General features: G+C 35.1%; 1 protein-coding gene across 15 annotated transcripts in view; it reads right to left on the reverse strand.

The window, feature by feature from the left end:
- KIF21A (kinesin family member 21A) overlaps nt 626-12,882 on the reverse strand; it is a 140,834-nt gene continuing 128,577 nt past the window's right edge. For 12 of the 15 annotated variants that reach the window (XM_013997931.2, XM_021092529.1, XM_013997935.2 and 9 more), the window contains 6 exons: nt 12,692-12,872; nt 10,823-10,987; nt 8,166-8,283; nt 6,377-6,547; nt 4,937-5,136; nt 626-2,395 (listed from right to left, as the gene is read on the reverse strand). In XM_013997931.2, coding sequence (XP_013853385.2) covers nt 2,302-2,395; nt 4,937-5,136; nt 6,377-6,547; nt 8,166-8,283; nt 10,823-10,987; nt 12,692-12,872 — 929 coding nt within the window. In that variant the 3' untranslated portion in view covers nt 626-2,301. The remainder of the gene's footprint in view (nt 2,396-4,936; nt 5,137-6,376; nt 6,548-8,165; nt 8,284-10,822; nt 10,988-12,691; nt 12,873-12,882) is intronic. The other 3 variants (XM_013997932.2, XM_013997929.2, XM_003126606.6) reach the window with 1 other exon arrangement.

Genomic DNA, 12,882 nt, shown 5'->3' on the forward strand with positions numbered 1-12,882 from the left:
GACCATGTAACAGACGTCTAATGGGGTCGGGAATTGAGCCCCTGGATGTTCCCTACCTGAGCACTTCCAAAGCTAAATAAGTGCTAGGTTTCTCTCCTTCACTCAAAGGGAAAGCATCATCTCAGTCTTGTTATTTTTTCCGTCTCCAGTACCTGGCTTGTATGAGCTCAATAAACATTTGCCGAATAAATTAACTGTCAAATGAACTGATGAGCAATGGTCTCTTGAAAAGAAACACTCCAAGAGTATTAAAGTTCAAAATAGTTCTGGAGTTCCCCTCGTGGCACAGTGGTTAACGGATCCGACTAGGAACCATGAGATTGCAGGTTGGATCCCTGGCCTTGCTCAGTGGGTTAAGGATCTGGCCTTGCCATGAGCTATGGTGTAGGCCGGTGGCTACAGCTCCGATTCAACCCCTAGCCTGGGAACCTCCATATTCTGCGGGTGTAGCCCTAGAAAAGACAAAAAGACCAAAAAAAAAAAAAAAGTTCAAAATAGTCCTGACAATATCTCTCAAGTCTTAACATCATATCTTCCTCCAGGGAAGGAGGCAAAATTATACAGTAGGTGAGATACCCTTTACAGGAAAATCCCTTCAAGTTTAAAATAGATTCACAGACACAGACACAGACATACACATTTATTTCACTGTGAAACACAGTACACATACATAAAATAGGCAAGAGAAATATAGGTACAATTTAACAGGTCACTTAGGACTCAGGTCAAGAAACAGAACATTTCTAGGACCTCCTCACCCCTCTACACTCCCAACTCACCTCCTGCAACACCTGCTAGCCAGCATGCCTCCCATTTCTTCTCAAATAATCAAGGTCACTACTGTCCTAACAGTTATAGGAATATGTTTTATTTGATTTACCATCTATGTTCAAATCCCTAAGCTCTATAGTTTGAGTCCTTTAACTGCTGAGTTTCCTTGCTTCCTCAAGATGAGGTTATGTTTCATACTTTTCAAGAATACTTCATGTCTAGTGAGCAAAAAAAGAAATGCCTATATAGTGCTGGACTGATAATGAAAAAATTTGTCTTGTATCACATAGGTAAAATAAAGCCTTACTAACACTGGTCATTTTCATACAATTAAGAACAAAGGAATAAAAATAATCCATAGCAACATGTTTATTTAAGCCCTGGCTAAGCTTTCATGTACAAGCAAATATCTTAGGGGAAAAAGACCACAAGACAATATTTTCAAGTGTCCTACCATCCACATAAAAATTAAATTTGCAGAATTTACAAATTAATATTCCAAGCAGACAGATAAATTATACATCCTTTTGCAAAATCCAATCTACAGCATTTAAAAATTCATACAGTTACAACATGACATTCTCTCTTTACAATCTACCTATTTACATAGCTTTTCCCACTGCACATGATATAGTTCTCATCATAGCTACCAAGGTTTGCAAACACAGTATCTTTAAAATATATTTAGCAGCATATAAAAAATTAGGTAAAAAGGGAAAGAAATACTACTATTAAATAAAAATTAAATCAGAAGGTGATAATAGAAATAACTCCATAGGAAAATAGATCAAAATATATTTCTGTTAGGACATCAAAAATGTTTCCCATCACAGAATGTATGCACAGCACTAATAAAACAATTTAATAGAATTTTAGTCCTGAGCACAGAATATAGCACAGCTGCAAAACTTTGGTCAATACAAGTCAACGTCAACATCTAACACAATCTGTTTAACATTCTTTGTTAGTAGATTAAGGTCAATTCCATTTTATGAAGAATCACCACAATAATACTCTCATATCTTTTTGCATTACATTAACAGCTTTTAAATTTGGGAACTCTCTGTAGACTGATAGAAATACCACACAAATAGACGACAGTTTGACTTACAATCCCAATATACTTTAGATAACGTAAATCATCTGAACAAACTATATGAATGAGATAACAGTGGATTGCATTGTATTACAGGTGTATTTTCTGACTGTTACAAAAGCAGACATCTTGTATTTCAAATATTTTGAAGGTGTTTTTTATAGTACTAGACACAAAAATCCAGCCATGATAAAAGTGCGAATCAAGCAGTATATCAATTATAGGTTATATATGCACTGGTAGATACTAAAATTAAGCATATAAGATAGTACACAACTTTATTAGGATACCATTTATATTTAGCAGTTGGATTCAGATATATTTTCCAGTTAATCCCATTCACAACATTTGCTAAATAAATGCAGGACAATATTTTCCATAAAGAACATAGAGCACTGTCACAGTATTCAGTTTATGTCTATCTTCATTCATGTTTAATTACTGGCAATATCTTCCCCCAGATCTCCTGTGTCAGAGATCTGACCATCTTGCAAATTCCGAGTCTTCCAAATTCTCACAGTTCGATCACTACAAAATAATAAATTAAAAATGAACATGTGAAAAGAGGTGGAAAGATAAAGAAACAGTTCTCAGAATTACTTATGAAAACATTTTCTGAAAAGGTCTTTAAATAGATGTAAGTAAAAATATACACTGTCCCATAGGCATATCAAGCAGGGGCGCATAACAATGAAATTTAAAATAGCTCATATTTACAAGGGCTTATTACATGCCAGGCGTGTAATTACGTTCTCCTCACATACATTAATATACTTGATATACTTATACTTTTTACCTACCATAAGATATAGATAATGCTATTATCCCCCATTTACTGAAGAGCAAATTGAGGTCCAGAGAAGTTAATAATTTGCCCAAATCACAAAATAAGTGAAAGAGTCAAGATTTGAAACTAGGCAATATGGCTCAGGTCCCCATCTCTCAAACAGTATACTGATATGACATGGGCAGAGGTCTTTAGACACAAGAGCTCATAGTAAAGTCAAATAGTCAGGAAGAAAGGTGTTTAGGTAAAATCAGCATAAGCCCACAGAAAAAGCAGGAGGCTACTAAGAAGTGGACTAATACCCTACTTAAATAGAACATCGATGATTCAAAGCGTTTGTGAGAAATACTTATTTTTGTTCACCCAACATGTGGGTTCTAGGGACCAGTCATTAGACAATCACATTTCTTAACCATGTCCCTCATGGCTCTAAAAAGGGAGCGCTGCTTTTCTTCAATTTCCTAATAAACCCAAAGCCAAAAGAAAGAGTTGCTATAGAATTTAATAGTTAAAATGCATTTCAAAGATTAGGTAGTCCATTTCAAGGAAAAAGAAAGTTTAGTAACTTGTCCAATGTAACACAGAATAGGACAGAGCTGAGCCTAGAATCCAGGCTTTCTAGTTTTTAATCAATAATCTTCTCACCCATAAGAGAACTCTTTTTGTCTCTACATGAAATGACGGATGTTAACTAAACTTACTATAGTAGTCATTTCATTATATACGTAAGTCAAATCATTATGATGTACACCTTAAGCTTATACCGTGCTCTACGTCAATGACGTCTCAACAAACCTGAAGGACAGCGATAATCTCTCACCAACCCACACAGCACATGTACAACAAAAAGAGCAAGGAGACATGTTCATTCATCCACCCATTAATCCATTCCATTTATTCATTCCTCCATCCACTCAACAAATGTTTGCTGAGAACTTGCTGTGTACTAGGCATTATTCTAGGTGCTTGGGATATATTAAAAATAAACAAACATGTTCATTTGTGCTGGATATTAGATTCCAGTTATAAGTGATATTATATGGTATTTGTCTTCGGAAAATAGACTTGCGGCTGCCTGATGGGAGAGGGAGGGAGTAGGAGGGATCGGGAGCTTGGGGTTATCAGACACAACTTAGAATAGATTTACAAGGAGATCCTGCTGAGTAGCATTGAGAACTATGTCTAGATACGCATGTTGCAACAGAACAAAGGGTGGGGGAAAAATGTATACATATAAGGATAACTTGATCCCCTTGCTGTACAGTGGGAAAAAATAAATAAATAAATAAAAAATAAAAAACATAATCTTTCAACTTTGTAGATCATACATTCTAGCAAGAGGAGACATACAATAAACCATTACAAATAATTAAATTACAGATTATATAATACGTAATATATAAATAATAAATAATTACATTATAAAGTTTATTATCAAGTAATAAATGTTATAGAAAAATTAAAGAGCATAGCAAAGGGGTCTGGGAGTACTAGGTGATAGGGGAGATCACAATTTTAAATAAAATGGTATGGTTATTCTTATTGAGAAAGAAAGACATTAGAAGATCAGATGCCTTTCTCAGCAAGGCCTTTCTGACCACTTTATCGTGTAAACCACCCCCTCCCCATGACACTCCCTTCCCCGCCTTATTTTTCTGCAGAGCACTTCTCACTAATTATTTTATTTATTTATTTTCTTCTCCTTAGAATGAAGGCTATTGTAACTCTATTGCTCACTTTGTTATTCCCAAGTACAGTGCCTGATGCATAGGAGATTCATCATGAATGAGTAAATGAGTAAATAAATTAATCAATCCAGCCTTCCTAAAAAGAAGGAAGCAGATATTACTATGCACTTAAACTTAAAGGAGGTAGAAGAGGCATAAAGAGATTTTTTAAAAAGTGATTTGTCCAAAATGTGAAGAATGACAAATTTATTGTTGTTTTGGGGGAAAAAAAATCTTTAGAAATTAGTCACCTATGAGTGATTTTTTTTTTTTTTTAATTAAAGCCACCAGAGGCAGATATGGCAGCAGACTTCCCAATAGAAGCAGAAAGCTGATATAGGAGTAACACTATTATCATGTAACCTGGGGAGCCAAAACTCAGTGCCCACAGTGTACCTCAGAAAATATAAATAAGACATCATAAGCAGACATTAGAACAATGGTAATAAAAGGAGGATTCTATATGCTCTGCATTTCCAGATATTTATGACTTATAGTATTTATTAGAACTGAATACAAGTAACAAATGTAGAGAAAGATATAGGAAAAACTTACTCAGCTGCAGTAAAAATATGGGTGGAATTAACACATATGGCATTGATAGGACTATCATGACCTTTCATCTCTCCGACTGGCACAAAGTTATCCATGTTCCAGAGTTTCAAAATGCCCCCTCTGCAGCCACTGAGCAAAACTGGGTGGGCTGGCACCACTCCCAGGGCACAGATCCAATCCTTATGTGCATTTGGAACTTGCTGAGAGAAAAAAAAAAGGAAAAAATCAGCAGCCTAAAGGGAGCCTTCCAAACTGACATTTTTCATACCATAAGTAACAGAAGCTTTCACTGACAAAATTCGGTATTTGGAACACTGAACTGGCGTGGAAACTATGAATGTGGTTTTCTATGAAACCACTTATATGATTTAAAAAAATAAATCTGTAATTTGCTCCCCAATTTGCCTCACTAATTATCATCAGTGTTGTCCGTTTTTAAAGAACAAGAATGTTCAAAACCTGTAGAATCCAAAAGACCTAGATAGTATACAGAATTTTTCAAACATCACTTCTTCTTCAAAGGAGTAAATATCTCACCTTTCTCTAAATGCATCTCACATAACAAGTCTAAAAACTAAAACCTGGTATGCAGAATATAAGGATTGTCTCATAAAATCACTGCCTTAAATTTTGGAAGAGAACACAGAGACTTAAAGCTTTTTGTTGAAGGCTGGAGCCAACCTATACATGTCATAATAGTAAATAATGATTATAAGCTCAGACTGTATGACCTTCTTTTATGTATAAATATATTTACACACATAATATAAAAGTCACGTCTAAGAATGTATATATACAAAGGAAAAGCTTTTGAATGCAATATATGCACCTGTTGCCAGGTTTTTTTTTTCCTATTAAAATTCATGGTACTTGTTCATTTTGTTTTCAACTGGTTGTAAGCAGGAAAGTGGTAGCAACTGCAATACACACACATCCATACACATAAGGAAAATCCTGAAATTGAGAACAATTTCATCTGTTAACTAATTTCCTGCTCTGGAAAATAGGAAAAGCCACCAGTATTTAATTGTATTGTCAATATACTTCAACTCAACTGGAAATGAGAGTTTTCTACTCTTTGATGTATGAACACGTTCTTACAGATGAGGAGTCATTTAGACTGCTTTGACTCAGTGAAACTTGGTACTCTTTGGGATATGTATACATAAAACAAAAATAAAACATAATGAGAAATTGTGACAGCTCAAAGAGTAGTTTTATTTTAGTAAACACATGCACAGGGGCAATCCCAGATCTTCCAACTATTATCAGCCTCTATTCGCCTCTTATCTAGGAATTAAATTAAATGTTGACCATTTCCCTCTTCATAATTAGTAACTCTGGTGGGTGATGATGAAACACTCTTTAAGAGGAAGCCCTGATTGCTATCATCTGTAAACAATGCAAATATACACAGAGAATACCAGTGACTTGTATTACCTGTAGAAGGTCTTTTTGAGCTAAATCCCATTTCTTGATTCCATTGTCTCTGGACCCACTAAATAGGTTATCCCCTTGTATGGTTAGTGCTTCAATGCCGTCATAATGAGGGGGCTCAAAATTGTGGGTGGGACTCACGGTTCCAAGAGCCCCTTCAGTTACATCAAACATCTAAATAAAAGCAGAAAGAAAGCAGTCATCCTATTTAACCTATGAATAAATACCTACATGTGTCCATTCATAGAAACATATACACATGTATATTAACCAGACATGATTTGTCTTCTTATGCTATTTTACTAAGTTAACTAAAATAACCTCTATGAATGACTCAGGATGAACCTGAGCTGTATTTTCATACTACTTTTGCTTCCATGTCACATGTTTACATGTCTATAGGCTCCTAAGAAAGGCAACCATTTTTTCATGGATGAATATATAAATAATATGCTAAATAATAAAAATACTACATAGCAATCCAGTTGAAATTCAAGTAAATGCTACGATAGTTACTTAAGCACCACTAGGTAGCTCTGCAATCCTGATGGTCATCTCAAACTCTCCAAAGCTGCTATCCAAAATCTTCTACTCCCTGGGGGAAAAACTGTAATTGTAATGTATACATGTAAGGATAACCTGACCCCCTTGCTGTACAGTGGGAAAATAAAAACACACAAAAAAAAAACACAAAAAAAAACCCAAAAAACAAAATCTTCCACTCCCCTCAGCTGCCCTCAACTCTCTCTCAGCTTGTTGACCTTGTGATTTTCTAAGAAGGCTAGGCTAGTATGATCAAAAATAAACTTTCTAGACCCTCTTTCCAGTTACAAAAGTTTCCATTTATCCCGAAACATTCTCTTTCCCATCTCTTCTCTTCTTTTCAGATGTAGAGTGTACTTACTTCTTTCCCAGGTTCACATTTTGATCGGATTTTTTTTATCTGATTCATCAATCAAAAATTTTTCAGTTTTTTATCTGATTCATCAATTGCCACCCCTTCACTCTTCACACTTTCTCTCTCCACTGAACCCATTTCCTAAGCATATAAACTCATATGCTCAAGTCTACCAAATACAAAATCCTCCTCCCTTAACCATTCTATTTTGAAGTCATTACTCTATTTTTCATCTCTTAAAGTTTCTTTAAAAAAGTATACTTGTACTTTTCCTACTTCTCTTTATTGCTGTATCCTCTTTTTACTCCTGTTGGTTCTTACAGGATTTCCCAAGGCTAAGTCATGTCAACCTCTCTGTTTTGGTTGTGTCAACTACCCTGTTTCCTTGAATATCTGTTTCTATTGGAATGGCTCCAAAACATACTTGTCTAGTCATAACTTGTCTTGAGCCCTGGACTTATCTTTCAAATAGCCTACTGGCCTATAGAAAGAGGTCCTCTATTAGCATCTCAAATATAACATCTCCAGAATCAAACTATGCATCTCTCCTCATCTTAATCTGCCACTTGCATAAAATCTGAAAACCATAATATGTTCAGCATAAAAGATGCTGATGACAAGACAATTATTAAGTCATTAGATGACTGAGCCAAAAAAAAAAAAATCTTTAAAATTCCTCCCTATCTATCTTTTATTAAAGTGAGGATATATATTTAAATAATACAGCAATGAAAACAGGAACTATGAGTAAAGAAAAGATCAGGAAGAAAAAGCAAAGGCTAGAAATGAGAAAAAAAGAAAACTGATTAAGAGAAAACGGTTCTAGGTGCAACTGAACACTTTAAATTGATCACTTAACAGAAGAATACAATTCAACAACTTTATTATACACACTCTGATGTAATGGTCCTTGGAGCCAGTGATGATTAGATCTTGTCCATTAGAAATCTGATCTACAGTAAGACACATTACAGGGCCTAGGTGTCCTGTTAACTTTCCTGTGGACTGAAACCTTTAAAAAAGAAAGAAAAATAATTTTGTTTGAAAGTATTTCTTAGCATGCAGGTGCTAAGCCTCAACAAAAATAATCAACATTCTTTGATAAAACTGTTCACTAATTTTCTTTTAATTTAACTTCACCTCTAGGCAGCTCTATTCAAATTAAGAGTCAAAAAATGGCCAACCTTGAGTTTCTGTCATGGCTCAGCAGAAACGAATCTGACTAGCATCCATGAGGACGCAGGTTCGATCCCTGGCCTTACTCAGTGGGTTAAGGATCTGGTCTTGCTGTCAGCTGTAGTGTAGGTCACAGACGCGGCTTGGATCCTGCATTGCTGTGGCTGTGTTGTAGGTTGGTGGCTACAGCTCTGATTTGACCCCTAGCCTGGGAACCTCCATATACCGTGGGTGCAGCCCTAAAAAGCCAAAAAAAAAGTGGCCAAACGAATCTATTCTGCAATGGACGTGTAATAAGTCCTAAATCTGTTATTCTGAAGAGACTAATGGTCACTCTAGCAATAAATGAAAAGGCATCAAAAGTCCTAAAATTTCTCAAAGGCTAATTTTAACTCCAACCTAAGTCTAGACACCTAATCTGTTAAATGTCTGAACATGTTATAGACATATGATTGATGTTATTAGGGCCAATTTGAAATTATGCCACCGATATAACTAGAAAATAACAATATGGAGAAAGATTATTTTATTACACACACACACATATTATTTTCACATATACACATACATGCATTTGTACACCCATCATATATACACATCATATACCCATCGTATATACATATATACATATATTTACATACATGTGTGTGTACATATGTGTGTCAGAAAATAGGTAGTCAGTTTCATCAGTTATTATAAAGGTATGAAAATGATCAGAATATATCTTACAACTAGAAAAATGTATGATGTCAATTGTCAGGGGATGACAATAAACATTTGTTTCATAGTCCTACCTCAAGTCAAGCTGCTGGAATACAGAGATGTATTTGGCTTCTAAAATATTACTGTTCCTTGAAACTCTTTTCTTAGTAATTTTGGTAAGATGAATCTGTTTATAATCATGTTGCTGAAATCAAGCAGGTTTCAAAGGCTCTAACTCTTCCGCAGAAAAGAAAGTATAAAGGTTTTCAAAAGCTGCTCTCTTTCCTGTCTCATGTCATGACTTTGGAGTATCTTCCTCCATGGTGCTTCAACACAAGTCAAGTTTAATATCCTCAAGCATAAACCCAGGAGTTCCCTTTGTGGCTCAGTGATAATGAACCTGACTAGTATCCATGAGGATGCAGGTTCGATCCCTGGCCTTGCTCAGTGGGTTAAGGACCCGGCGTTGCTGTGAGCTGTGGTGTAGGTCGCAGATATGCTCAGATGCAGCATTGCTGTTGCTGTGGTGTTGGCTAGCAGCTGGAGCTCCTATTTGACCCCTAGCCTGGGAACATCCATACGCCGTGGGTGCGGCCCTAAAAAGACAAAAAAAATAAAATAAAATAAACATAGTCCTCATCCCTTTCCTAATTTTCTTAAACAAGCACAGTTTCCAATATTCTTTTTATTTCTTAAAAAAACCCTCAGGATTGTATTTCTTCTTTTTCTGTCTCATTTATTTATTTATACATTATGTTTATTATACTTCCTGTATCATGCATTAAAAAGTTACAAGTTGTAACTAGCTATTTTCAAAATTTCTAAAATAATTTGCCCTTTGATTTGCCACTGACAAATCCCTTCTAGAAGGGATCATTACCTAACTACCTGCACTACCTGAATTACAAACTTTACATTACATCCTGCAATTGCCTGTTTAATGGCCCTTATCCTCCATTATAAGATGGGTCCTAAGAAGGTAGACATGACATTTGTCCTGCTCAGTCTTGATCCCCAGTACCTACCACAGTATAGTGCCTGTTGACTAAATATTTGTTAATAATAAATAAATAATAAATATTCCCTTGCTGCCAAAATTTTGAAAACTAGAAAAGCTAAAATAAACACTCAAATGAAGGATAAAAGCTCATGCTTCATAGTAAATAAAAATCAAATCAAAGACGTAATAACTTACATTTCAGTTTATCATTTTCCTCTTTTTACTCACTTCATTTTCTTAATATTTGTCAAATATATAAATACATATATAAATCCTATGAGGATTTATGCTCAAAGTAGTAAAGTTTATTAACTGAAAATTCTGAAATATAAGATGCATAATTCTTCCAAAGGTACTGATACAACTAGAATGAGAATCTCGGCCTCTTCCCGGTAAACAACACAACTTGTAGAAAAATATTAAGAAAGGTTATTTTCCTTCATATACTTTTTCCCAGAAATGGAAACCAAAAGAAAAGAAAATCATGAATTTGCAAATGAAGGCATTAAGCGGATAGAAGAGACTTTTAGGGGTGTTTTAGCAAACAGAAAAGCCTAGGATTTTATATTAACTTCTGAGCTTCTACAAATTAGATGTCATATCCACTAATGTTATTAATGTGTGAAAATTGTACTTGCCATATACAGGAAGTACAATTTCTTTAAAATTCTACCTTTTAAGATCCCACATTCTAACAGCATTTCCAGAAGCTGCATAAAGGAAGGTGCCAGTAGGGTTTAGTGCAATTTGATTGATCTGGTTTTCCCCAGAAGGAATAGCAACTGTCCGGCTGGTACTTGTAGAACAAGCATCTCCAAGAGTAACTTGACCTGAAGATCTTAACAGAGGGAAAACAAAGCAAAATAAGTCACATTTCTGGATAAGAGTTAAGCTTAATTTCTTAGGAAACTGGCTATAGGAAACAATAAGATCTGTGCTCTTTGGTCACTCTATGCACTGTACCTAACCCAGCACCTCATGGGCACATAGTCGGCATTTATAAATAAACATGTTGACAGATAAATGAATAAACGAATGAAGAAGACAAGATGACATGGCTTAAAACTCCTAATCTGAGAGTCTAGTATAACACTAGGAATTCTGGGCCCTGAGTTAGGGATGACTTTTCAGAAAAGATTAGATAATATAGATTTAAAAAAACTTGATAAATGACACAGTGCCACAAAGGTAGTTTATTTTCCTGAAGCTTCCAGAAGTTCCCTGAGGAACAAGCCTACCAATATTCCTTACATATGTAAAATTTGTCCTTTTGAGTTAAAGACACTAAAAACTTTTAAAATTATTTCCAGTTTTTTGTTTACTTTAACCCAACCATACGTGGATTATTTAGGATATGCTAAAGACTTAAACATGACTTAACATATTCCTGTTTCCTCACCTAAATTCTAAATGGCAAGTCTATTTTAAAATTTTGAAACATTTTCTCAGCGAACTTCTAAAGTATTACAATCAATCTTTTCAAATATGATTTTAGTGAGTCAACTGGATTGGTAAATTTCTAACATAAGATACAGTGTTCTTTTCCTAAAATTTCCCTTGAGAGACTTCTATTCAATATGGTAAATAATGAGCAAATTCTCAAAATACAAAACAGCACTTAAATGTTAATAATCCCACTCTACAAATTAGTAAAACTAACTATTAACTGCTCTCTTCTCTTATATAATGAACAGAGTTAATTTTAATTTTAATTATGTAAAACAGTTCATTAGCCTTATGGCAAAAAGAATCATTATTTGCTCTATATTTAAAAAATATATATGATAACAGACACAGAAAACAAACTCATCCTCAAACTGTTCAACATAACTTATAGTTATGAAAGACGGGCTAACACCAGAGCAGTGTAAATTCTAAAAAAAAGATCACAATGGTGATTTCAGCCATTTTCCAAGGACTGGTATTCATATGAAGCAAGTAATGTAAATCATTTAACTACATCGAGTAATGAATGCTATGAAAACTTAATTCCTGAGTTATTTAGGAGGAAGGAAATAGGAAATGTGTACTCAGTCACAGATCAAATATGACTTCATCTTTCCTATTTAATATTGAGCTCATATTTTCTTTTTTTTTTTTTAGATATTTATTTATTTTTGTCTTTTTGCTATTTCTTGGGCCGCGCCCACGGCATATGGAGGTCCCAGGCTAGGGGTCGAATCAGAGCTGTAGCCACCGGCCTAACCAGAGCCACAGCAACGCGGGATCCGAGCCGTGTCTGTGACCTACACCACAGCTCACGGCAACGCCGGATCGTTAACCCACGAGCAAGGGCAGGGACTGAACCCGCAACCTCATGGTTCCTAGTCGGATTCGTTAACCACTGCGCCACGACGGGAACTCCATATTTTCTTTTCTTAATATTTTTTAACCGTATTTTATCTGGGTTCTTACTGTAAAAACTTTAATATTCTTGGTAAGTGGACAGGGATGAATGAATAAAAATGCATTCATAGGCCTACCTTTCTCTATATTTTGTAAGCAAGAACTATTTGACCCTTATGCTGTTTAAGTTACTTACGTTAGTGTTCGAATGCACTTTGCTGAATCTCTGATATCCCACACCTTAATATAAGATGTTGACACAGTGAAGACCAAACTTGTATAATTACAGTATTTTACAGATACGACATTGTTGGGATGACCCCCTAGTGACATTATCTCCTGCCCGGTCACCAGATTCCATACTTTACAAGTACGATCTAAAAACAA

This window comes from Sus scrofa, chromosome 5 (assembly GCF_000003025.6).
Source record: "Sus scrofa isolate TJ Tabasco breed Duroc chromosome 5, Sscrofa11.1, whole genome shotgun sequence".
Taxonomy (NCBI): domain Eukaryota; kingdom Metazoa; phylum Chordata; class Mammalia; order Artiodactyla; family Suidae; genus Sus; species Sus scrofa.